The 27600-nt window shown below is 42.9% G+C and overlaps 1 protein-coding gene across 3 annotated transcripts in view; it reads left to right on the top strand.

Annotated features, from left to right (window-relative positions):
- The window catches only part of dyrk1b (dual-specificity tyrosine-(Y)-phosphorylation regulated kinase 1B), a 173084-nt gene that overhangs the window by 132582 nt on the left and 12902 nt on the right, over positions 1–27600 (top strand). For all 3 annotated transcript variants that reach the window (XM_049583142.1, XM_049583143.1, XM_049583141.1), the window contains 9 exons: positions 8417–8583; positions 13046–13165; positions 14111–14299; positions 14691–14838; positions 20086–20235; positions 21374–21510; positions 22145–22291; positions 24006–24146; positions 26836–26956. In XM_049583142.1, the coding sequence (XP_049439099.1) occupies positions 8515–8583; positions 13046–13165; positions 14111–14299; positions 14691–14838; positions 20086–20235; positions 21374–21510; positions 22145–22291; positions 24006–24146; positions 26836–26956 (1222 nt within the window). In that variant the 5' untranslated portion in view covers positions 8417–8514. The remainder of the gene's footprint in view (positions 1–8416; positions 8584–13045; positions 13166–14110; positions 14300–14690; positions 14839–20085; positions 20236–21373; positions 21511–22144; positions 22292–24005; positions 24147–26835; positions 26957–27600) is intronic.

Here is a 27600-nt window from a genome sequence, read left to right as displayed (position 1 = left end):
TCACATAATGGCAGGTCGGTCTGCGTCATCGTTGACATAGTTAGGGAGACTTCGTTCAGGACCACTGCTAGCCGGCTCACTGACCCGCTGGCTGCTTGGTAAGTTTTCTGAAGGTCCCTTTATGCCTGGATGTTAAATTTATGGAGCTTATGGGTTTATAAAGCCTCATGTGCACTATCTCAGTCATTGCAGTGATATTTCAATCTTAATTAGAAAACGTCAGACAGATTATTGATGATTACTTTATAGCTCTACAGCGGAAGTAACATAAGGTGTAACAGAAATAAACATCCATGTGAAACACAGTGTGCTGTATAGTTTGTACTAGATTAAACAAAGTTTTTAGAAATCAAATTATTCAAGTTACTCGAGGAATCGTTTCAGCCCTACTTGAGTGAGTGTTCCCCTCCAAAAAGATTTAAAGTTTTAAAGTGGCTGCTGTTGCTACAATGCACAGCTGCCACTAGAGGCAGGTGCCTCACTGAACCCTGGCAAAAGTGCAAGCTAGCTTGTAGCTGCATACTGTAGCAAGACAACAGAAAATCACTAAAATCACCAAAGATTTCTACTTGTTTGGATAGTTTACCAGTCATCTGAAGTTTGGTGGAAATATTATCTCAGGCCCAGTTTTTCCTCTGGTTGTCCTTTTAAGTTGCTGGCACTGTAACTCTGGATATTCAGGCACCAACATAATCAGCTCTGCTTCCGATTATGCCTGCTTATCAGTCAGCTGGGCAGGCAGGAACCACCAGAGCTGTAACATGCTGAACTCTGCATGGCAGAGCGAAATCTGTGCGTAAACTGCTTCCTCTCTGCCAACTTCTCCTCATTAAAGAGACTGGAGGCAGTGAGTTACTGTGCAGTGGTGTGAAAGCCACGTCACTCACTCACACACACATACACACTAGTATTGGCCAACAAGTTCACAGTATTTTGTCTGTATTTTAGTGGTGTGTAGAGAACCTCGCGTGCTTTGTGTCATCAGATTGGATCTCCTGATCAGAATTTATAGAGACCACTGATCAAAATATTAAGAAGGAATATCGGGTGATAACAGTCAGTGGCTGATCAATTGGAGCACCCTTAGAATGTGTGTATAAGGGCGAAAGAAGCAGAGTGATATTCAACACCTTACCTTTGTTTGGCCTTTGATTCTTTTTTGTTTTTGAAAAGAAGGCCATGTGCTGGTTCAGATGCACAGGCGCAGAATATGTGAAGGGCAGGCTTCTTTGTGTCACACTATGGAGCATCACTACACAGTACAGTGTATTTTTTTCTTTGGCTTATGGTGAAGTACATTTAAAGGTACTGGTATTTCATGTAGTTGTTGATATTTCCCACCTGGCAGGAGAGGCACCACACTTAAGATTATTTTTACCATTTTCCATTGGTTACTCGTTTAGTTTGGCATTGGCATTTGAGTTCATCAAATGCCAATGGTCAGCAGCTTGGCCAGTCCCATTCCATTGTAAATCAAGCTGTCATTAATTATGCAATAAGCCCAGCTGTTTTCTAACCCCCATGTCCTTTTTGGGTAGCTAGCTCACTGGCGATGTGATGTTGCTTAGTAGGGTTGGGTCGGTTCTCAGTTATACCAGTTCAGTCCGGTACTCCGTCTTGGACCGGGTTTTATTTTTTGAGACTGACTGGACCACATACTCGGGCAGAACGTATGTGGAGCTGACGCCACGGAGGTCTGCCCGGTAAAAGTGGACGTCCGCAAGCCCTGTGTGCACAAAGCACGACCGCACAGACTTCGCTCCGCACACCAGTGTCACACAAAAGACTGTTCAGCATGTATTTTTCACATCACGGGGAAGTTTCACAGACATTTTTACACGTAGTCCGCTCCACTTATATTACGCCCAAGTCTGTGAGCACCTCTTCACCAAGCGCACAGCAAGCAGGAGAGAGAGAGAGAGAGAGAGGGGGGTGGGGCGGGGACTGAGCTAGGAGGTGCGAGTGCGCATGCGCCTCTACTTAGCCTGGTGCTTGTTCAATAGTGACGGGGAGTCGCTAATGGCGGACAATTTAGTCTCGACGAAATCAAAGAATGTGCCACTATAGCAACACTTTGGCTTTGAGCCAGATGAAGGAGGCAACGCTTGTTTGCACTGATTGAGTACGCTGCAAAATGTATTTGTAAGGAATAAAAGAAACAACTTACTGTCACTCTGTTGTCCTAGGGTCATTTTTTATTTTAAATGAGTCAATTGCGCCCCCAAGTGGCGAAAATCCGGTATTACCGACTTGATGTGGTTTTTTTACAAAAACCGGACCGGTTTGTTTTTTTCTCATACCGACTCTACCCTATTGCTTAGCATAGCCTAGCTCAGGGGTCTGCAACCTTTGCCATTAAAAGAGCCATTTTTGACCAAAAATAATTTGAAAAAATCTGTGTGGAGCCGCAAAACATGTTTGAGCCTTATAATCAAGGTTAATAGCCTATTAAGTCTAAATTAGCGTGTACTTATGGTCTAAATAAGCATTTGTTAATATGTTTTACCACAAGGTGGCCACTGTGCAGGGCACTATTAATAATTATCTGGTACTTAAATTTTGCAGAGCTGGCAGTGAGAGCAAACAAATCTGTCCACGCACTACTACATTCTCTATTTTATTCAATTTACTTTTTGGGATTTGGCATCCATAGCTAACCAGCCACTGCTATTGAGGTTCAGCAACATTTGGATTCATAGAATGAATTTTTATAGACTTCTTTTCTCAAAGGCTCAAGGAGCCACTGGACAGGGGCTAAAGAGCCACATGTGGCTCCGGAGCCACAGGTTGCCTACCCCTGGCCTAGCTGATAAGACTTAAGAGGTGACAGCTGAAAGGTAATTTGTCCTGAATAAGAATCAGTCCAACAGTTAGCTTAACATCTGCTCACTTGCCCTTGAGCTATGATGATCACAAGCACTCCCTGGTGTGCATTTGACATCCATGGTCTGCCGGCATTTGTTTACATTGAAAGGTCAAAGAGCAACTGATCCTGCACACTGATTGGTAATTACAAAGTCTTGCTCTGATTGGCTGGATGGCATATCTGTTTGTTGGGTGTGTAGATGGCTTTACAGGATGAGACTGACAGATGCAAAACTGAACATCCCACAACATATTGTTGTGCTGATTCAGTGTTCAACATAATATTTTTTTCCCCAGGGCCAGTAGTTCAGAGTTTCACTGGCCCCTTGTACATTCTTACTGGCCCAAGTCAAAAAAAGAGAGAGAGAGAGAGAGAGAGAGAGAGAGAGAGAGAGAGAGAGAGAGAATGTCTATAAAACTTAATTTCATTTAACTCCATTATACCTCAATGTAGTGCGTGATGGTATACAGCAGTTCTCACAGAAGCTGATGTATGATGTCAAAGCCTCTGTGTACTCATCCAGACTACTACTGGTCCTGAAAACACCCAAGTCAGTAGTGTCCAAACATGCCTGGAGATCCTCTACAGCATCACTGCTTCACTTCTTAGATGACCTCACAACAGGTTTACAGAGCTTTAACTTCTGCCTGTATGAGGGAATCAGGTGGACAGCGGTGTGGTCAGAGTGGCCCAGTGCAGCGCGGGGGACGACGTGATAGGCGTTGTTAACAGTTGTGTAACGGTGATCCAGGATATTCTTCTCTCTGGTCAGACATTTTATAAACTGTTTGTATTTGGGGAGTTCATGGGTGAGATTATCTTTGTTAAAGTTGCCAAGTACAATAACTAAGGAGTCTGCTCCACACACATTATCTGGTTGGCGAGCGTACCTCCTGCACGTTGGCCTGCAGTGGGATGTAAACACCAAACAGAATGAATGAAGCAAACACACAGGGGGAGTAAAAAGGTTTGCAGTTGATGAAAAAAGATTCCAGATCAGGAGAGCAGTGCTGCTGGATCACTGTCACGTCATTACACCAGCCACTGATAGTATAAAAACAGATACCTCCACCTTTAGTGTTACGATCCGCTCTGAAGCGTTGGAAGCCTGCCAGTTGCTGCGCAGAGTCCGGTAGCAATCCACACAGCCACGTCTCCGTGAAGCACAAAACTGCAGATGTAGAAAAGTCTGTGTTTTTCACCATCAGTAGCTGAAGTTCATCCAGTTTATTAGTCAGCGAACGCACGCTGGAGAGAAATATACCTGGCAGCGGTGTGCGGTGTCCGTGTTGGTGGAGATGCACAAGCGCAACGGCACGTTTCCCCCTCCTCCGATGTTTCACTGCACAGGCAAAGGTGAGGGCACCTTTGGCCAAAAAGCCCAACAAATCCACTGAAGGCTCGAAAAAAAGGTGTTCCCCTGACAGCCTGATATACATTAGCCCACTGAGGTAATGAGTAAGCGAGTTAGCTTACCGAGCTCTGACCTGTGGCGTGCGGCGCGGTTTTAAAAAAAAAAAAAAAAAGAAAGAAAGAAAGAAAAACTTCTAGCGTCACTGGCCTGAACGGGCTGGTGACTGGTCAGTCAACTTGCCCTACATACTTTTTGATTGGCCCCGGGCCATCGGGCCATTGCTTATGTCCAACACTGGCTGATCACCAGCTGTAGCTTTTGGAGTGTGTCTGGCACAGTTTGCTCAGCACAGTGTTGGCCCATATCTTAGCGGACTGAGTGCGCTGAACTGGCAATAGATGAAATTGGTAGAGGGCTGTGTGTGAATCACTGATTCTCTCATTTAGTGCACATTATTGACCCTAGCTCTCTATCTTTTTCCAAGGCCAAAGCAAAGCAAAAGTTTTGCTTTGTCACTTGTAACTTTATCATTTAAAGGATGAAAAGAAAACTTTTTTTTATCTCGGAGCATTCCATTAGTTCTTTCTTTTCTCAGCAGCAGCTGTGACTCACGGAGTGGATAATTGATCTGTCAAGCCATTCAGAGCTGATCAGATCAGAGAGGAGCAGCTGCTGCAAGTTAATGCAAACTTTTAGACCCAGCAGAATGAACAGTTAAGTTTCACTTTTAATGCACCTGATGTTCTGCTGCTCCGTCTCTGCCCCAAGTTTGCTCTGCATTCTGACAGTGTGGCGCTATAAATGACCAAATGTATGTATATTCCAACAGCACTCCTAATGAACTGTCCAGCTCCAAAAATAAAAAAGTCTATTTGTGGCGGCAAATGTTTTAATCATGGTGGGCTGCCACAAATAAATGAATGTGTGGGAAACCCTGTATTTAATCTTCCATCTAATAGAATAGAATAGAAAGAACTTTATTTATCCCAAAGGGAAATTCAACTGTCCGGCAGCTCATAAAAGACAAAAAACAAAATAAAAAAAATAAGTGCATAAATAGAGATTAAATTAAAATGAAATTGTCCATTACACAGTCCAGTCCATTTGTGAAGATTTGTAAGTGTGTGTGTGTGTGTGTGTGTGTGTGTGTGTGTGTGAAGGGATTCAGGACGTATTAAACAGTCTTATTGCCGTGGGTACGAAGGATCTTCTGAAACGCTCTGTTCTGCAATGCAGTGAGGTGAGCCGACTGCTGCTCCTCTGTCACTCCAGGAGGCAGTGGAGAGGGTGTCTGCTATTGTCGATTATAGCTTTCAGTTTGTTCAATGTGCCCCTCTCCACCACAGTTCTTAGTGGGTCCAGTCTCCTGCCAAGCATTGAGCCAGCTTTTTTAACCAGCTTGTCCAAACGCTTGGTGTTTTTGTCTGTCAAGCTGCTTCCCCAACACACTGCAGCGTAGAAAAGTTCACTGGCCACCACCATGTGATGAAAACATGGTCAACATCTCCACACACACACATCAAAGGACCTCAGTGTCCACAGGAAGAACAGGCGGCTCTGCCCCTTCCTGTAGAGAGCGTCAGTGTTAGAAGACCAATCCAACTTATCATCCAGGAGGACCCCCAGATATTTGTAAGTGTGCATCACCTCAGTGTCCTCCCCCTGTATGGAGACTGGTTGATGGTGTGACCTCTTTCTTCTGAAATCCATCACAATTTCCTTGGTTTTGGCTGTGTTCAGGTGGAGACAGCACTTACTTCACCAGCCCCTGAAGGCATCCATGAGGTCCCTGTACTCCTGTTCCTGTTCCTGTTCGCTCCTGATACAAGCCACAATAGCTGTATCATCAGAGTATTTTTGTCTGTGGCAGGACTCTAAGTTGTACTTAAAGTCTACTGTGTAGAGTGTGAACAGGAACAGTGCTAAAACAGTTCCCTGTGGAGCACCAGTGCTGCTCCTGACCATCCCAGAGACACAACTTCCAAGCCTGACATACTGAGGTTGCTCTGTCAGGTAGTCTGTTATTCAGGAGGTTAGGAAGTGATCTACTCCCATCCCTCCAAGCGGTCTCTCAGTATGGGGGGCTGGATAGTATTAAAAGCACCTGAAAAGTCAAGAAAAAGGATCCTGGCACAACATCCTGGCTCCTCCAAGTACAGCAGCACGTAAAGAACCGCATCTTCCACTCCCATGTGCTCCTGATAGGCGAACTGGAGGGGTCCACAGCATCAGTTACCTCTGACTTCAGGAAATGGAGGACCAGGCACTCCAGGGTCTTCATAATGTGTGATGTTGTGATGGTCGGTAGTCATTTAACTCGGCCTGGCACCCCACTTTGGGCACCAGTACAAGACAAGATGTCTTTCACTGCACCGGTACTTTGCCTGTTTGAAGACTCCTGTTGAAGATCCACTGAAAGGGCTCTGCTAGCTGGGCTGCACAGTCTTTCAGGAGCCTTGGACACACTCCATCTGGGCCTGCAGCTTTCCCTGTACGCAGTCTCCTGAGCTCCGCCCTCACCTCGTCTGCTGTTAAGGACAGTGGTAGTTGGCCGTGGGTGGTAGATGGTGTAGCTGTAGCTGCAGCAGTGGGTGAGGGGCTACTCCAGATTGTCAGTGGAGCAGGACCAGCAGTAGCAGGTGACACTGTTGAAGGGGGGATTGATGCAGGGGTAGGGTGAACACTGCCCCCTCCATCAAACCTGTTAAAAAAGAGGTTGAAGTTGTTGGCTTTGTCCACATCACCATCCGTAATAGGGTTGAGTACCGTTCATAAGTGAACCGATGCGGTACTGGTACCAGTATCTGGAATTCGGTACCGGTATCAAACAGTACCTTATTTCGGTACTTTTTAAAGTCTAAACTTCTCAGTTTCAACATTTTATTGAGAACATTTAGGAACAGTGCTGCACGTTAACTTTTGTCTGCACTTTTTTTTTTGTTGCCATTGTTGCTGAATCTGAGGTGTGAGCTCCGCCTCCACCTCAGGTACTGAAATTTAGCATCGATTCATTTTAAGTGAATCGGTACTCGGTAGTACCGACGTGAATCGGTGCCAATTACAAAAAGTACCGAGTTTCGGTACCTAACCCTAATCCATAACCTTGCTATTCTTTGAATAGCCTGTGATGTTCTTCATTCCCTTCCACACCTCTCAGATGTTGTTCTGCTGCAGTTTCCTCTCCACTCTTTCTTTTGTAGTCTACCTTTGCTTGTCTCATTCCCCCTTTCTAACAAAGTCACACAATAACACAACCTAACTGTTTGAGGCAGGGTAAGACCAGCAGATCCAATGTTCAGCAAGGTGAAATTACTGTTTTTGTCAACAGAATCTGACTTTGAAGAGAGCACCGATAAGGTTCACTGACGGTTCAGTTCTGCATCGGAAATGCGGGCTGTTTGGGAAGTATTGAGCATGGGTTCTTCGTTTACTGGTGGCATGAGAGAAAAACAAAGTTTTCTTCACAAATTCAACATAACACAGGATGAGGAATTATACACTAATGATCATTTGGGGGCCACAGTATTCCACTAAAGTTATTATTGCAGATATATCAGTGTTGTGTCAGTAGCGTAATTGTTGGCTGATAAATATCAGATGTCAGTAGAGAAATGTCAAAGGTGTGTTTGAGGTCATTTGGAAACAGTGTGTCCATGTTTATTTTTACACTGTAAAACATGGTGCATATCACATCTCCGCACTGTAATGACCACATGTAAGGCATCGTTATTAGACCTGCTTATGTTATGTGTTAATATTAAAAATGGCTATGATGACATTTTCAACTCACAGATATGGATGTAGGTATCAGCCTTAGCCATCCAGAATCAGTTGAGCTCTAGCCTGAAATAACTTTTCCCACAGTTGTGAAGGTCTCATATTTTCATACGAATAGCACAGTTGGTCAGATCTGAAAATCCTCTGTTGCATGTGTTTCAAATGTTTGGTGTGTTTTGGAGCTTGGAAAGGAAAGACTTCCACACTGTCCTGTTTCTTCAGTTGGATATTTGTAGTGGACAGCACAGTATGTATGACCAGTACAGGAAGTAATAATCAGTGACTCATGTGATGGACATTGTTTCCGATCAATTGTGGTGCAAAAACAGAGCAGTAGTAGCCATGTTGTACCAGCGATGGAGGCAGGGAATGGATTAGAATGTTGGGGTTTCCCTCGCTAATCATCTCTCTCTCCCCAGGTGTAAGCAGCTCAGGATGTCCGCCCACCTCCTCCTCCTCCTCCTCCTCCTCCTCCTCCTCCTCCACTGCCCAGGGCTTCTCCCTCGCTGAGCCAGCCATGACCAGCCAGCACACACATACACACCCCTCCTTCAGCTCCATCCACTCCATGGCCGAGCAGCAGCAGGTAACACACACACACACACACACACACACACACACACACACACAAATGGACATACACACCACACTAAATAGGGCAACAGATGCTCACCAATGGCCCAACCTTGACGGATGGCTTACCCTCGGCTTGGTGTGTCAAACCTAGCTAGAAGTCAGACTTCAATACAAACTTGAACAATTTTTTTAAATTTTTTTTGTTTGTTTGTTTTAGTTAATTTGTTGACACATTTCTTGATTGGCACCGTGGACTTGTTTAAATTTGAGATATTCCATCCAAATTCATTTTTTGTATATAAATCTTACAGAGAATCAGAAAATGTATCCATTAGAGCCAATCCAAACTCTTTGACGTTGGAAGACAGAAGTTTGCTATAGTAAATGATGCCAATAATAGATGCCTTTTTAAAACAAAACTTGAAAGTCTCTTAAGCTTGTGTTAACCACAGATGTTATTTCAGGCATCTAACCAAAAACCCATTCAAAGAACCCACCAACATCAAGACAAGGGAACCAGGAGTGCAGAAATGTTAACCAATTTCCCAGTTATAGGACTCATTACAGGGGCACTCTATAGCAAGTTTTTCTAACTAAAATTATAAATGTTTATTGTCCCAGATTGGATAATCAGACTGGCTTCTGTTTGCCAGTCAGTATGATACCATTCAGTTTGATATTATATACCTTTATTATCAGATTACACTGAAATCCATTTCGCAACCTTAGACAACCCTGCTCAAGAAGTTCAGATACAAATTAGACATATAGCACAAATAGCACATACCCATAATAGCACACCAAACAGTCATGACCATGGGACACATTACATAACATCCTCAGATTCAGATCTTAATTAGCAGCTCACTGATTCTGGTTTAGCAATAGGATAGCCTGATGTATAATCAAATTGTTCAGCCTGTCCTGTTTAAATGGAGGGACTCTGTATTGCCTGTTGGAGGGCAGAAGTAGGTACTCTCCATTTAGAAAATGGCGAAGGGTCTGCAGAAATGCTGTTAGGGAGTCTAGTCAATAGGTTTATAAGTCTGGAAACCCAAATACCAGTAAATTCTAAGGGTCAAAGAGCTGTGCAACTGCCCGCCCTCTCTTTACATCTGCCACTGACCTTGGCAACATGGCTGCTGTTGTTTTTACATTAAGAACAGGGATGCAGCAAGCGCTGGCTGTCTGAAAGCCTCTTTACACATACACACACGTGTAGGTATGAACACTGATATTTCTTACCCTTTTGCGCCTGACCCCTCTAACTATTTAAATTGTAAATATCTCTCACCAGAGCCTCGTGTGCACCACTTGAACATGCAGAGAAATCTTAAACTTGACAGCTGCCATCTCCCGTTGTGATTACTGAGCTTTGATTGAAAATGACTGTTTGGAGGAAAGTTCAGTGAACTATCTCAGTGCACAAACAGCCCCTGACAGCCTTTAGTCTTTCCCTTAGAATCATAGCAACCAACAGCCAATAACCTTTCAGCTTGACGTTGACATGGGTAGCAATGGTCCATCAGTGTGATGCTTCACAAGTCAGTGCACTTAGGGAATGTGGACACCTGTGTAAAATATGTAAGGAACTGGCCATCAGGGGCCACCTCAGTTACATTGCATTGGATATTCTTTAGGAGATGTGCTTTATTATATTAAAATATACTTTAGAATCAGCACTGTGCAGTGATTGCTCAACCAGGGATTTACATTCCTTCTCCAACACAATGACAAGAGTTATGAGGAGCACTTTAAGGAGCACCTGAAGCTGACTGTCCTGCCTCCTGGACAGGAGGTGCAGTTGGAACAGCGAAAGTGTTAGAATCCGTGTCCAAGGCAGAGGTTTCTTTGGTCCTGAGTTGCAGCTGTGGTTTTGTTCTGAAATGCCTTTGGCAGAGGTGTGTCTCATCTGTTAAGGAATCAAATTGCTACCTGGTGAAGCCAACTATAGCACCTCAGATCCATGAAGAACATGGCCGGTTGTCTTTGTGGTGCAGAGTACCTACAGAGCAACTTTTTATCCTCTCAGAGATAATCCAAGTGTTATGGGAATTTGCTAATCCCGTTAACATGTGATCTGTGGATCTGGAAAAAAGTAATAACCGTGCTCCCCCGGGTATTCTGTGGAAGGTATTGCAAGAGCACTGATGGCAAGGGTTGTGTTGACACACACTCTGAACATATGGAGTGAGAGCTGTCTTCAAGTTATTTTTTTTGTTTGTGTTTTGTTTGTTTTGGTTTTTTTGGAGCAAGAAGTGACCATATTTGGATGAGAGGCTGGCGCTGGGGAGGAGTGAGGGGTGGATCCTTTTTATAGACTGTGGCAACACCTTGCAGACAGCCTGTCACTCAAGCGGCCCACCCTTAATTATGCGTAACTTTAAGCCCTTATGAAAGTTAAATGGAGGGGTTACATAAAAATTCACCCTCTGTACAGTTGTCATGAATGATGAAGTTAGCTATAGAGACCAAAACAGTTTTTTGTACCAGGCTGTAAACATGTTTATCTCTGCTGTAAGGTTGGGCCTGTTTAAATGGGGGTCTATGGGGACTGATTGGTTTCTGGAGCCAGCCTCAAGTGGACATTAGAGGAACTGCATTTTGGCACATTATGTTGGCTTCGTTTTTCAGCCCAGGAGGTTGCTGCTTGTCCTTTTGACTTGGTGAGACTTTAACTCTAGAGGAGCCAGCATATTTATAGACTGCAGTGATGCAGTCTCTGTATTGGAGGTGATGGTGAAAGAGAGCAAAGCACTCTGTTTGCCTGTCAGTCCTCATTTCACTGGTCACACAATTACAAGATTTGGACAGTGACTAAGAGAATTAGATGATGGCTGCATGCTGCACATGGTTTTTTTCTGTTCAGGTAACCTCACTTTCATACACATGTAAGAGAGGAGCTCCTTCACATCCTGAGGTGCTTCAGGCAACCTGATCAGACCAACACTGCTAAGCTAAACATATTACTGATGGTGTTTATCAGCAGTTGATGGCACAATCAGCTGGACATGTTAGTTGTTTGCGTTTGTCCAAAGATCCTCCTCCACATTCTTTAAGGTCCAGACGCACCAAAACGACTTCAGGGAAGTAGCAGTGTCAAAAGCCCCCTGCTATGTTGCCTTATGTGGCCTGTGTCTCATCCAAAAAAAGTTGTACATGAACACACAGCAAAGACTACAGCTAACAGCCAACCAGTATGTATGTTCTGGACCTGTGTGAGAGGAAATAACTCTCCACAGCAGCAGACGGCAGTTGTCTGTAATCTTCATTCTAAAAGGGAAACCCAAAGACTGTCTTGATGATAATTGCCAGTTAGCACATTAACAACCCAATCCAATGTTGAAAGAACAGAGCATATTTACCATGTGCCAGTGAATAATAACACAAACCATCAGGAAATGTTTCTGCTATAGAGCTCAGTGGATTAAGAAAAAATATCCGACCTTATAGAACAAGCTTCTTTTGGTCTCACTCCCTCTGGACTTTAGCTCTTTGTTTACTTTCCTCACTTCCATTTCTCTTCTCGTGCCCCAAGTTTAATTGCCAATCAGAGTGATTTCATTCACAGACAGGCTCTGATGTCACTGATTGAACATGCTGCATTGGCCGAAAAAACACCACTGGGGCCAACAAGGGGCAACTGTGTGGGACACACTGCACAGACAAGGGGGACAAACACTTACCGACGGCGCAACATTGACCGACACCTGACTATTGACTAGGTGTGTCTGGGCCTTTAGTGAAAAAGTCCAACACATGCAGCACATCAAGGCCAGGCACTAATTCAAAATTAGAAGAGATGCAGTAAAGCTCTGATACACCTTGTTGCTTTAAACAGCCGAACTCAGACATAACATGACTCTTGCTTTCTTATACAGTATAGTATATAGTCAGTAGTACGTAGTTCATCCTTCCTGTTCCAATGGACTCACTGAACCAAGTCAACATGAAAAAAATGGGAGGGAAAAATGATGGAAAATACTGACTGAACAAAGGCACAATGTGCAAGTTACACAAATGTTACCTCTTAATTTAACTAACACCTAAATTAATTTCTATCTAACAGCATACAGCTTGTATGCACCAGTATGTGCACCATATCTTTTGTTTTTGGCTTTGGCCTAGAAGTTGGTGAGATTTAGGAGGGATTTTCATGTTTGATTTAATTGGAAAGTAACCCATTTTCTTTGTGTTCCTGTATAATGTAGTATCTGACTTCACTGCGGAGGGGATGTAAGTGTGTGTTAAGCATAATATGACACAAACTCTGGTGGTGCAAAGATGAACTGATATATGCAATACAAGTTATGTTTTCAATATCCGCATGTATTGTCCCAGGCCTGTTAAAAACCTATAAACCTGCATTTCTGTGGTAAGATAGTGGGAACCACACTCCACCTTGTTGTTTGTTTATTCTCATGTGCCCATTCAGACTTGACACGTGTATGAAGTGTTGCTGTTCTCTGCAGGTGCTGTCTGATATGACCATACTCCAGCGGAGGATCCCCCCTAGTTTCAGAGACCCTGCCAGTGCCCCTCTGAGGAAACTCTCTGTTGACCTCATCAAAACTTACAAGCACATCAATGAGGTATGATTCATACCAGGAGCAACACCACAAACACACACACACACACACACACACGCACACGCACTTACACAAGTATGTGTTGGTCCTTGGACTTTTCTTGTTTTATTTAAAGTCTTTGTTAGATTTTCAGAGTATCTGCATATTTTGCTGGGATCAAGCCAAACCTGAGATGAAGCTTTAGGCTCTTTTCCACTGTACAAAAAACCCCGCTTACATCAGGCTTGTTAATGTAACGGGAAAGGTAACAATCAGCATTCACACCTGGGTCAAATGACTCTGCAGCAGTCACGGGTATTCACTGGCTCTGGCTCTGATCAGCATTGATGCAATACAACACCCAGGTGAATGCAATGATTTTAGCCCCTTTATCAGGGAGATGCAATGACATGCCACCACAAAATACCGCCATCTTGCCCAAGAAGCGCTCAAACATCAATCCAAATTAGTCTGCATTGAGTTTGTAAGAGAGACTGAATAAGTAAGAGACGCACAAGAAGAAGTAACCACCTTAAAGTTTTCACTGACCTTCATGCTACTTTCTACTGTTTACTAACCAAAACTACTTTTGGTGGAAAGGGGCATATGTCAGAAATACTTTGCTGTTTATCACCTTGGGCTCTACTGTTTGGGGCTGGAAGCAGGGGTGTATAGAAGAGGCATTAAGTAAATGCTACTCAGTATTAGCATCCTGACAGAATCAGCTTTGGCTCAGCACTGAATTAAAATATACTAAAACATATATTTTCAATAAAGTCACACTAAAATTGCTGTTAAACAGCTTCCAAATACAAATGTCTGTTTCCTCACTTAAGCCTTAACCACTGGTAATGTAACCTTAACATCCAAAGAAAAGCAGGCTGAAATAATGATACTTACTAGTACACAGGTGCTTTGGGGTTCTTTAGAGGCAGAGCTGGGAACCTAATGTGTTGTGTCAATCCACAGGTGTATTATACTAAGAAGAAGCGGCGGGCCCAGCAGGTCCCCCCAGAGGACAGCAGCACCAAGAAGGAGAGAAAAGTGTACAACGATGGCTATGACGACGACAACTATGACTATATTGTCAAAAATGGAGAAAAGTGGCTGGACCGCTATGAGATAGATTCACTGATCGGGAAGGGTTCCTTTGGACAGGTGAGGTCAACAAAAGAAATTCCAGCATGAAAACTGAGTCCACAGTTGTTGTTGGTTTCTAAAATCTTCCCCTCAGACCATCATGGTTCCTTATAAACACAAACAGTTGGAGCTGTCATCACCATCAGTATGAAGAACCACTCCTCTCAACAATCTCTTCTTCAAATGGTCTGATTTGAGCAACAGACCAAACAATGCATGTGTGTACAAATGGCATCAAATTGCAGTTGATTTGTTTGATGTCTCAAGCGGTGCCTAAAGTCAGTTACAAGTTTTTCTCAGTGAATTGCCACCATATTCTGTACCTCACTCAACATGACAGGGCACAGCCTGTGACACATTATGTCCCTGTCTAATGAAGATGACAGACTGTGTTGATGTGTGTCTGCAGGTGGTGAAGGCCTACGACCACCACGAGCAGGAATGGGTTGCCATAAAGATCATTAAGAACAAGAAGGCATTTCTAAACCAGGCACAGATTGAACTACGCCTGCTGGAGCTCATGAACAAGCATGACACTGAGATGAAATATTACATAGGTAAGAAGGACCACACACACACACACACACACACACACACACACACACACATACACAATACAGTGAGGTTTGAGAGTACAGGATCAGATAAAACACATGTACAACCTCACAGGTGCAGCTCTGTTTATACCACACTGGGTCAAACAAAGAGAGATCCAAGTGTTCATTGTGTCACATCTACCAGTATTGCAAAGATACTCACCGTGCATTGCCCGGGGGCTACTTTTGCGAAATGGCAGGAGGTCAGGGGCCAGTCCCGCACATGTGCACAGGGACGTTCCAAGGATTTGAGGACATTTGGGGCTTAGCCCTGAAGTCTGTCAGGGGATCTAGGGGATCCTCCCCTAGCACTTTTTTGATTAACAAGCTCTATTTTAATGCTTTTTTCTATGCACTCTGGTACCTTAAGTGGCTTTCACACTACCATGCAGTAACTCACAGCCTTTGGTCATTTCAACAAGGGGAAGGTAGGGGAAGCAGTTGTCACCCATGTGCACAGATTTTGTTGTGCTGCATAGAGTTCACTGTGTTGAACTTCTGGTGGTAACCACCTGACTTTGAACAATCAAATAGAAGGGGGCAGGCATTAAGGAGGCAGAAGGACAACAAGATGGAGAAGCTGATAATGTTGGTTTCTGAATACCAAGAGTTGTACAATGCAGCGCTGGCAACTGGTAAGGACAACCACAAGAAAACCTGGGCCTGTGATAACATATCCACCAAACTTTAGATGGCTGATAAATTGTCCAAATATGTAGAATTATCTGGTTATATTAGTGATTTCCACTGTCTTATTGCAGTATGTTGTTATTTACATGCAGGTCACGGGAGGCACAAGTTCACAGTGCCAAGCTGAAACCCCAGATATAACATGAAACCCCAAAAAAACATAACTCTTTTTGCTTTCAAAATGCAGCAATAAATTGTATAAAAACGAAAAGGACTCGTATGGTTAGTTTAACTCAACAACTTTAGTGTAATTAAATTAAATCAAACTCAAATTAACAAGCGTCCGGCTCGGACGTTTCACTCAAAGCCATTCGTTAAAAGGAAATAATTTATTTGCTGTGGAAAGAAGGCAACATAATGTGGAATTATAGGTTAAACAATCTTTGCTTCCTTTAATTTAGTTTGGATAACAGTAGTAGTAGCCTAATAGTAGCTGCAGCAGCAACAGCGTTAGTTGCCAACAGCTGTCTTGTTTTTATTTCTTTATTACCTCTGCCAAGGAGGTTATGTTTTCACCAGCATTGGTCTGTTTGTTTGTTTGTCTGTTTCTTTGTTTTTCTGCAAAATAACTCAAAAAGTTCTGAACGGATTTTGATGAAATTGTCAGGAAAGGTTGACAATGGGACAAGGAACAGATGATAAAATTTTGGTGGTGATCGGTTGAAGTGAGGTGGATAAAATAATAAAAAGCCGGGAAATCCGAGCTGCTTGGCGGAGGTCTCCGCTCTCCAAGTGCTTTTCTAGTTACAGATATGCAACGTTATTTGGCCATGGTGATCGCTGCTTGCTGTTGGTTTGCAGGACTTCTGTTTTTCTGCTGATGTTGTTTTTTTTATCTAAGTACACTGTCTTGGTTCGTCATGTCAGAGGTAGTGAGTTTTTGAGTATAGACATTTGTTTGTTTTTGCATCTTCAGCACCAAGTACAGCTCTTAAAGTGATTTTGTTATAACCGCTGCCTGTAACAGCCTCGGAGACATCTTCAGCACCAAAGACGGTGCTCAAATTAAGGTAGTTCTTAGGCCTGTTTCCATCGCAGGAACTTCGGGGTAATTCTACGGGGCCGGGGCCGTTGGTGCGTGTCTCCACCGCAGGAACCACCCCCGAAGGACAGAGTTCCGGAACTTTTACAGGGGCTAAACAAGTCCCTGCCTCGGAGTAGGTACTCAGAACGGCCCCGAGAAACTCCTGGCTGGGGCTTGGGGATTACTTGGTGCTGATTGGATATACTCAAGATGGGATGTGACGTCAACAGAAAGCGGCAAAATAGCCGGCATTTTTAAAACTAGACGAGGATTAGCTCATTCGTAGCTTCAGTAACTCAATAAACGGTCCGTGAAAAAAATATTTTTTCCAGCGGATATCTTAGTTACAACATGATTGAGCTAGCAAAGCAGTTTTGTGTTGCTATGTGTGGTATTTATTCAGTTTTGGAAAATCATGATGTCTAGAAAGCATCAGTGGCTGCAGCTGACAGGGACAGCTAACGTTAACACTAGCAGCAAAGCTAACATCAGGATCGTCATCCGTTAAAAGCCTCCCGTTGTCAGATACGACATGAAACTACTCCAGTCAGCTCAATCACGTTGTAACTAAGACATCTGCTGGGAAAAAAAAAAATCACGGACCGTTTATTGAGTTACTGAATATTACAGACACCGCTAAGGGCTAACAGCTAATGGCGTCCCTACGTTGCCCCAGTCAAAATGGTCGCGCAACGATTACGTCACATCCAGAGCCCGGTAACTTTACAGGAACCTTCCTCCTACTCCGCTCTCTCAGTGGAGACACAGCGGTTGAGAGGGCTGAGCGAGAGGACGTTCCTGTAGTAGTTCCTGCCCCCCAAATAGTACCAGGAGCTTCTTCAGTGGAAACGGGCCTCTTGTCTGCTTTTGTCATGTGATGAATTCTACTGTTGGCCTCCTTATGAAAAAAATGTACTAAAATTTGCATTTGTTAGAACTTCTTAATGTTATATTTGTGTGTACCTTATGGCAGCCAGTCAGCAGCCTAGTGAGTGGCGATGTGAGATGCGCTATACAGCAGGAAAAAAAAAATACAATGATGTCACTCATTCATTCATTCAGTTGGCAGCCCGGCGCCCCCTACTTAAAACATCTTCTTGTGTGTGGGGAATACCAGGATGTGTTATCCAAATAAGGGCATGTATGTCACATATAGCAGATGATGTGATTTCTTGTCGATGAGATAAACGCAACTGTCCTCACAGTCCGTGCATAGAGACATTGCAGCTGTTTAGTGGTACCGCTGCTCTGCATTTACTGAAAGGGGGAAGTTCCCTGGTCCCCTCTGAAATGTAACTTTATTGGATTTTTGGGAGGGCAGACTAATGGGATTCAAATACTAGGTCGGACCTTTGGGAATTTCAAGAATTGTAAATCTAACTCTTTTTGTATTACATTAAGCAAAGATATGAGAGTTTGTCACACATACTATATAGCCTGGTAATCAGAATCAAAGACTATTGTTCCCTGGTGGGAAATTCTTGTCACATAAAGCAAAGATATGAGTATTTCTGTACTTGCTTCTGTTTGTATCTGCCAGTACCTGCTTTTTCCCAGTAATGGTTTTTATTACAATAATGTACACTTTTAAATTAAGCTGTATATGTGTCTTTTTAAGGAAAAGGATAACTAGCCTATTTTAAAAACAATAAATCGCCTAACACATATACATAACACAATAAAACAAGATTATTGTGGAACTCAAAAGGTTAACTGTACTGTTATTAGTCTATGCACATTAGATCATTAGTAACATTATATGTAACACAATAAACCAAAGTATATCAGTAGGCGTTTCCTTAAGTCTTTCTGATAGTTTTTTACTAGCCTATATACTACAACAGTATAATAAAATCCTGAAATTATGGCTTTTAGTTTTGGTGTGCCACCCCAAGATTTTAAGTGGCCCCATCTGGCCACCCCTATGAAACATTTCTGGAGGCGCCCCTGGCTGCAAACTTTATTTTCTACACGCTTCATTTCGTTTGTGTTTTGATTAAGGATGGGCACCAAAACCCGGTACTAAATTAGCCCTAGGGCTAAATTATCAAAGACCGTAGTACTGATAAGCGCTAACGACATCGATTCTTTTATCGGTACTTTTACACATGTTGGTTTAATACATTATCATCCTGCAGCCTCTGCTCTGCACTCTGTGCCGGCGCTGATCTCCACATACGCACACATTCACACACCTACACGACACGGTAACCGGTGAACACGAAGTGAAGAAAACTCAAAAATTACTCGACGGCAGCTACACTCGTTACTGTGAGTGACATTAAACCTTAGCGAGTAAGAAGCCAATAATTTATCAATACATGTGTTTTGCAAGCATGTAAACATTTAGACAGCGATATTTAATATGCTCCGTCCACAGTCTCTCAATCACCGTCACTAACGTTTTGTCTTACACGCTGATTTAGACAGCACGCTAGTTCAGCTAATAGCAAATTCATACTAATCAGCTCAAATGACAGCTGTCTGTATGTAGACTAACTTAGTTTGACACTTATCGTAAAATACTTTTAAACTTAGCTGCTGGCTGAGACAAACAGCCCTTACTCCCTACACCAGCACTGTTACCAGCCAACAAGCTGGCGGAGCCAAATGTAGGGCACGGACCGAATCATCTACGTCATCAGCCTGCTTTGAATACATTTTCCTGAACTTTGAGGTGCGGTGGAAACGCAAACCACACAGATCACCAGGAATTCTTTTACCTAGGTAAATAAATTCCTGGAAATAAAAGTTCCTGGAAATGTAAGTGGAAAGGGGGCTTATGTTCACCATCACTCTGGACCCACTGCTTCATTATGTTGACTTGTGACATTTAACTCTGTGGAACTAGTAAAGAACCTCAGCAACTCATTTAATTGGTACATAAAAAGATATGTGCAATATGTGACTTATAAAGCAAAAAAACAGTTGAGTTGTGTTGGCATAATATACCCAGCTCATGGGATGGCATGTGAGCGATCTCAATGACAACTAAGAAACTTTAATCCACCAGTGAAGACTATGTGATGTTACTGAAAGCTCAAAAAAAGCTAGTAAGGGACATAGAGTTTCTCTGACAAAAAAAAGAAGTAATGCAGATGAAGTTAGTTTGAAAATTCTGTTTGAATAGGTGAGCACATACCACGATGATACAACATAAAGGCTGAGTTGTTTGAATCAGTGTTGGATAACTGAGGTCTCCAGTCACCTCTAGTGTGAATTCCAAATCAGAATGAATTATGACAGAGCACATTTGATGACCATTTATCTCATCTTTGACACAAAATGTAATAACTCAGGAGCTTTGGGAATTTAAATGGTATATACTGTACATCTGTTTGGAATTTTTAAGGAAAATGTGACAAGAAATGATTTTAATGTTGCCCAGTACTCTGTTGGCTGACCTTTTCCTTGTTTGAGTTTATCGCTTAACCTTTCTCGTTGTCTCCCCTCTGTCTCCGTGTGTGTTTGTCTGTCAATCTGTCTCTGTGCAGTCCACCTGAAGCGTCACTTTATGTTTAGGAATCATCTCTGTTTGGTGTTTGAGTTGTTGAGCTACAACCTGTACGATTTGCTGAGGAACACCAACTTTAGAGGAGTCTCTCTCAACCTCACCAGGAAATTTGCACAGCAGCTCTGTACAGGTGGGTGCATGGAAACACTAATGTCACATGTGATTTGTAGCTTGTTGTCTGCCCCCAAGTAGATGAAAAAATCAGGCAAGGAAAAATATTGTAGATCAATTGCCATTCAGTAAGACTAAGGACATAATTAATAATTGTGGAAAAGGTAGTCAGGATGGTCTTTGACAGTTGCTTATACCATAAATGCAGGTTTTCATATATATACATATATAAACTCAGAGAGAGATAGAGATAGACAGAGAGAGAGAGAGATAGACAGAGAGAGAGAGAGAGAAAGTCAGAGAGAGAGAGAGAGCAAGCTCAAGAGACTGGGAAGCCTTTGGTCCTGGCATTCATGATGATGCCACCTGATGTCCTCTATCTTTTCAAACACTGCTGCAAACCAAGTACACCTCCTCATGTCAGCGACACTCCCTAATGGCAGTGGCCCCCCAGCAGGACAATTTACCATGCCACACCACAAAAACACTGCCCAGTAATGACCAGAGGAACGTGACAAAGAACTTACGGTATCACCCTGGCCTTCAAATTCCCCAGACCCCAGTCTGATCGATCATCTGTGGGATGTGCGGATACCCCCAGGGTACCCCTGATCCACGGGGGGCGGACTTGGCGCTGGCCCGTTGAGGCATGAACACAGGACCTCTGGGGCTGTCCTGTGGTGTCTGGCACCAGGGTTTTGGGATGCATCCTTTGAGTCCTGTGGGTTGTGAGGTGGGGTGCCAGCACATCCCACAGAGGATCAATCAGATTGGGATCTAGGGATTTCGGAGGCTAGGGTTACGCCACCAGCTCTGTGTCATGTTCCTCGGGTCATTCCTCAGCAGTTTCTGCAGTATGGCATGGTCCATTGCCCTGCTGGGGGAAACACTGCCATCAGGGAGTGCTGTTGCCATGAGGGGGCGTATTTGCCCTGTAATGGTGTTTGGGTGGGTGGAGTGCATTAAGTGGCATCCACATTAATGCCAGGACCCAAGGTTTCCCAGCAGAGCATTGCATTGTAACACACTTCACCAGCTGGTGGTTTTAATATTGTGGCTGATGGATGTACATACTATTTCAGTTATCATCAGATATAACCAGTGAAGAGGATGTTCCAGATGATAAAAGTAAGAATGATGGTCTTTTTTGTCCACAGCGTTATTATTCCTGGCCACTCCAGAGCTGTCAATCATCCACTGCGACCTGAAACCAGAGAACATCCTGCTGTGTAACCCCAAGAGATCTGCCATCAAGATAGTTGACTTTGGATCCTCCTGCCAGCTTGGACAGAGGGTGGGCAGCATCCACACAAATGTTAAAACACATGCACCTCCCAAATAGAGGACATTTATTAGTGAACTTCCTATAAAATAATTAATTATAATTGCCTCTTACATGTGCTTCCTGGTGACCCTCATCATGAGGGTTTAGAGAATAAATGAAAGAAAGATGAATAATGTAACATTCATGTATGTCTCAGTAAACACTGAAGTCAAACATTGATGAGGGTTTTTTTATAATGTCATTTGATCTTTTTAGAGTTAATGCAATCTAAAATTCTGCATTTCTGTCAGTTAATTAACCTTACATTGTCAGCAATGTTTAATGTACCTGCTGTGTAGTCAGGTGAGCTTTTGTGTGAAGGGTTAATTTCCTGAACAGCAGTAACAGAGTGTGGTTGACTGGCTATACTGCCGCTCCTAACAGTGGGCAGCTACTGAAACCACAGGCAACACACTGGCACAAGAGTCATTTGACTTCATCTTTGTTCAACCTATAAATGATGAGTGCTTTAGAGCTGTTACTGATGCAACATTTGCTCTGCAGCATAGGTGAATAGGTTAGACATGAGCAGATAGAAAGAAAAGCTTCAGGGTGTAACACATATAGGTGTTGAGTCACTGAACTCTTCTCCACTTCCTCTCAGATCTATCAGTACATCCAGAGCAGGTTTTACCGCTCTCCTGAGGTCCTGTTGGGAATGCCATATGACCTGGCCATCGACATGTGGTCTCTGGGATGCATCCTGGTGGAGATGCATACAGGAGAGCCTCTCTTCAGTGGTTCCAATGAGGTAAAAGCAATAGCACCATAAATGTATTAATTAAGTAGGGCTGGAAGATGATTCAGTATTAACCTGTATCCACGTTCTCAATTGAACCAGCATGGTGTTAGGCTGTTGTTTGCTGGGTTGTAGCTCTGACATGAGCCACAGTATACTTTTCTGCTACATTTGACAATTCACTAAGTGAAGTGTGTCACAAAACATCATAGCTGGTAGTGTAGAATTGTTAAATACTATTTATTATTATTTATTTAAGTCTAATTATCTAATATTAGACATCACTGATAAAAACACATATATTTTTCTTGTTGACATCTCTTCCCTCTCACCTCTGCATGTTCCCTGGAAGACACAGATTTAAATAGTCAGAGGGTTTGTATGAGTGTACGAGCACATACAGGGATTCTGTGTATCTCCTCCACTCTCAGAGTCAGTATCCTGAATGGATTCAGCTGAATTCTTTTCACACTCAGGAGATGCGTTGCAGCAGCATGTTTGTGGAATGTTGCTACAAAGAGCTGACACACAACTGTAATTCTGCCTTAAGGGCTCATTTATGCTAAACATTAGATATGGAGACATACGGAGCCTTTTGTCCGCACTCTGCGTTCATTTTGTCCTTCGTGCACGTTTTCTGAAAGCTTACAGATACAGACAAAATGAGATCCTGGAGGCAGTGTAGCATAGGTCAAGCAAGGTATGAATGTAGACCAAGACATTTAAATAATGGGGTGACGGAACGAATTGGTAATATAATAAAAAGAATTTCCCATCCACGTCAGGATGTATATAATGGCCGCATAAACCACCACTGTCTACAACGGGGCCTCTGTTTAAAGGTGCATCCTCCTCCACTGTCACCTCGTTTGTTGTTGTGTCTATGTCTTCTACTGCCACTTATTGGCTGTATCTGTGCCATCATAAAGGACGCATGGAAGTATGAGGACAGGGGACATTTAAAACATTTAAAACTAACGTATATATTTTTGTATGAAAAGGGAATATAAATAATCCTTAAAACAGGATTTATACTTCTGCACAGAATCAATGCCACACCTACGGCGTAGGTCGTGTATAGAACTGACGCGCAACTACATATTCACCTTTAGCTGGCTTTACACAGAGCCTACGCAAAAGGGCTATGCTGTTGTTAGCATTTATACCTGCGCGGTGGCATGTCTGTTCGCTCCGTAGTAACATCTCCAAAACATAAGTTGGAAGTCGGATTTCTGCAAAGGGCTGCAAAGTTTGACTGATTGAAAACACACATTAAACATGACTTTATAGTGATAATTTCAAACACAAGTACACAAATCAGCTTCATTATAACTCACAAACTTCACAAACACAGTGCTTGTCTTTTGCTGGACATGTTTTCCCCAGAAATACAACATGCTAATGTTATTAGCACAAGGCTATGGCATTTTACATAGTATAAATTAATCTAGCAGCTAGCTTAAGTTTTTCTTTACTATCTCTGCTGGAGACTTTGTTGTCTTCACAACTTATTGTTTCTTATCTGTGAAACAAAAGTAAATAGAATTTTTGTGTCCACTGAGGGAAATGGTTTTCAGCTTACAGAAATAGACAGGAGGTCTGCGTTGCCACAGATTCAATGCAGAAGTATAAATCCAACTTACTAAATCCACATGTATGTACACAATACAAAGACTAATTGTGTGTGTGTGTGTGTGTGTGTGTGTGTGTGTGTGTGTGTGTGTAGGTTGACCAGATGAATAAGATTGTGGAGGTCCTGGGAGTCCCACCCAGCCACATGCTGGATGCAGCTCCTAAAGCCAGGAAGTACTTTGACAAGCTGTCAGATGGCCTGTGGACAGTGAAGAAGAACAAGGACATCAAGAAGGTATTTAATTTCACGTGCATGTACAGTTTTTATTTAAAAAAAAAAAGTCACCTTTCACCTTCAGCCTTGTGTCTTCCAACTGCTGCTGGTGACATGATGCTCAAGAATCCAGTGTGCTAGGGTGACCTCAAACCCACCAGGTGGAGTGTGTGCCTCATGTAGGCTGATAGCTTAGCAGCAGCCTGAGTTCAATTCCAACCTGTGGTCCTTTGCTGCATGGCATCCCATTCTCTCTCCCCCTTTCCTGTCACTCTGCAACTGGTCTATAACAGGGGTGTCTTTTTTGAATGGGGGGCAGATTAGTATGTGGTGAAAATACCTGTGAGCCAGTTGCTTCTTAAATCATATGCGAGAAAAAAAATCCCGTACAAATGACAAACACAACTGTTTCATCTTAAAGTAAAAAAGTGTTACACTTTCCACTGCTCCTGAAAGTTGCGCTGCTCATGGTCAACTTCAAGCTTCTTGGCTGTGGCCATGTCTGCTACCCAGGAGGAAGTATCTGGTGTTAGGTAATTCTTTGTTTGCTGGTGTGCTGTCTGTTTATGAAAACACATTAGTTTTGCCTGGGTAGTTCCTACTTGGTGCATATCTACAAACTGTGATAGTCTAGCCATCCTGAGGTAAATGGGAAAAAATGTGAAAAGATCTTGCTTGATTAACCAATATTGTGTCAATCATATGGTATATTTTGAGAAGACAAGCCGAGGCCCATTTAGATTTAGTCTGCGGGCCACAATTGGCCCCTGGGCTGGACATTGGAAATACCCATTCTATAAAAAAGGTAAAAGCCATAAAATGTGTTAATTGTACCAGTTATTGTAAACAACATACATAACAGCTGCATTTGTAAACAAAATACCTCTTAGTGTGAAACAATAGTGGGCAGCATGTGAATGAAGTCACTGTGATGTGTGGCTCTACTCCAACTGAAGCACATGCTGCTATTACAAGTCTCGAGTGAAAGTGAGAAGTACTTAATTGAAAAGATGTTTAGATGTTGCAGATGTGTTGTTGTGAACAGTGTAAAAGTTAAGAGTACGAATTCCAACTGTGCAAACAGTAGATAGGAGTTTTCACTGGGAATTAGTTCCTGTTGAAGGGAAAGAATAAGTGAACTGTCCACAACCAAGTATGTGGATTATTAGGACATTGGTTTGTTGTGCATTTTAATTCACCTTTATTGTTTTTGTGGAAGCAAAAGTCTCAGTGTCCATTAGTTTGAAACCCCAGCAATGTGTTCAAAACAAAAAAGTGTACCCACAGTATTTAAAACAGTATGGGCCCTATTTAGATGGTCTAAAGTGGACGGCGGAGGGCGCATAATCCATGTTGCAAGTGTCATTGCTATTTAGATGCAGGCGCAGTTGTCATTTTCACGCCCTGCACCCTCGTCATCTAACTAGCAAATGAACTTGCGCTTCTCTGGGTGTGTTGGTCTAAAAAGGAGGAGTGGTCAGGCGCAGTCGTGGCACGTTGCTAGTTAGATGACGTAAAAAGCAAATGCACCAGTGACCAACAAAAACCTGGTCTAAAGTCAACGGCGCAGTATTTCACTGTTAAACAAGTTAGTAATATGCGTCTCTAGGCGGGTGCACAACGTGCGTGCACTCTGCTCAGACACACGGAGCAGCCACACATATGCAAAAGATAAAAAAAATATGATTACAATGTGAAAGGTTATTATTGTGCACATTAAAGTATTTATCAGAAACACGTCTTAATGGTCAGTCATTAATCAGAATGATCTAATCGCAGTAATGATGATCATCATAATTTGTAATAATGACAAATGAAGTTGTGAAATTATCTGACCAATCAATCATTTTTTTTGATTGAAAACCAAAGCCCACACATTGCATTTATTTTAACATGTTATACTAGGCTACATTATATACTAGGCTACATTATATTATATTGTCATCTGAGTGTAGAGAGGACACACATGCAAATAAGAGGCAGAACACAGCTCTAGGAAACATGCGAAAACAATTAACAAACGTGAGTGGGGGAGAAAATGCTGAACAGGTCCTAGCTGCAGGATCAGCACCTTGGGGAGCTCCGCCGTAGTCCTGACAGCTGTGCTCTGTTATATGATGAAAACAGGTTTGAATAATGTTCCACAGATATTTAGTAAGATCTTTCTTGTATTAGTGTTCCCACGCCTGCTTTACCTCGGGGAGCTTGGGTGCCTGTCTGCTGTCCCTGCAGATCTGGTTCTGATGGGCCTTCACCTCCCGCACGAGGAGATCCGTCTCCTCAGCTGTGAAACGCTCACTCTTTCCAGTTGCTAGGTCCGCCATCTAACTAGCTCTCCGCCATGCGCTCCAATCGCGCCTCTTTTAAAGGGAATGAGAGTTGACACTCTGATTGGCTTATTGAATAATACACCCAAAACACACCCATGACTAATTCACAGAGTAAGTCCAACCCTTTTAGACTCACCACCATGGCGCACAGTCTAAAAACGCGCTGTCTAACTAGGAAGTGACTGGGACACGCCCATGTGCCGCACGCCTGGCGCTTCGCGTTTCAGACCATCTAAATAGGGCCCCATGAGTTTATGGGAAGTGCAAATATCTGCATGTCCCTCACTGCGTGTGTATGGTGGTAATGGGAGTTGATGTAGGATCCTGAAGTCATATTTTTCTGTATCTAAATATTGGTGTGTTTTATGTGTGTTTTCCAGGAGTATAAGCCCCCAGCCACACGGCGTCTTCATGAGATTTTGGGTGTAGAGACTGGGGGCCCAGGGGGGAGAAGGGCAGGGGAGCCAGGACATGCCCCTTGTGACTACCTGAAGTTTAAAGGTAACCCAACAGTTTGTATTGATCTGCAGGGACAGACACCAAAAGTGACTGGGTCATATTTATAGTTCCCAGTTGTCTGTACATGGATTAAAATACAGCCAATATGGCAGTGATGATGAAAAGTCCCCTGAATATTTGGAAATTACCTACATGAACATTACAAACAGAGAACTTGCTGGTAGCAGGCTGCATTCTAGAGAATCCATCAATGTCAATGTGCAACATTTACAGCTGGGGGAAAAAGACGCAGGAAATGATGTCCAAACTTTTCCCTTTAGTTGTTCTCCAAAATACTGTAAATTCACTAATAAAGGCTAGGGTGGAATTACTCATACCTTAATGTCTCACGTGATGAATTCATTCTAATGTATAATGCATACACTTTCTTTGGAAGTCTTATTCAAACACCCGTGAGAGCTGCTTTTTTATCTGCCAGGAGTCAGGACCTGTTCAAACTAGTGTGTCACAGTAGCAGTCACAATGTGAAAGATTGGCCGCGGAAAACAGTCAAAAGTGTGGCTTCACCTTGTAAAAGAAAAAGACAACAAGGCAAAGTGCAATGCAAGTGGGAGTTCATTATCTGCAAGTCAATTTGCACGTCAAATCTGACTAAACATTTAAGGCAGCATAGCATTGATGTTAAC

This window comes from Epinephelus fuscoguttatus, linkage group LG8 (assembly GCF_011397635.1).
Source record: "Epinephelus fuscoguttatus linkage group LG8, E.fuscoguttatus.final_Chr_v1".
In the NCBI taxonomy this organism is placed as follows: domain Eukaryota; kingdom Metazoa; phylum Chordata; class Actinopteri; order Perciformes; family Serranidae; genus Epinephelus; species Epinephelus fuscoguttatus.
The sequence above is the reverse complement of the archived record's forward strand: the minus strand, read 5'-3'. Positions and strand labels throughout refer to the sequence as shown.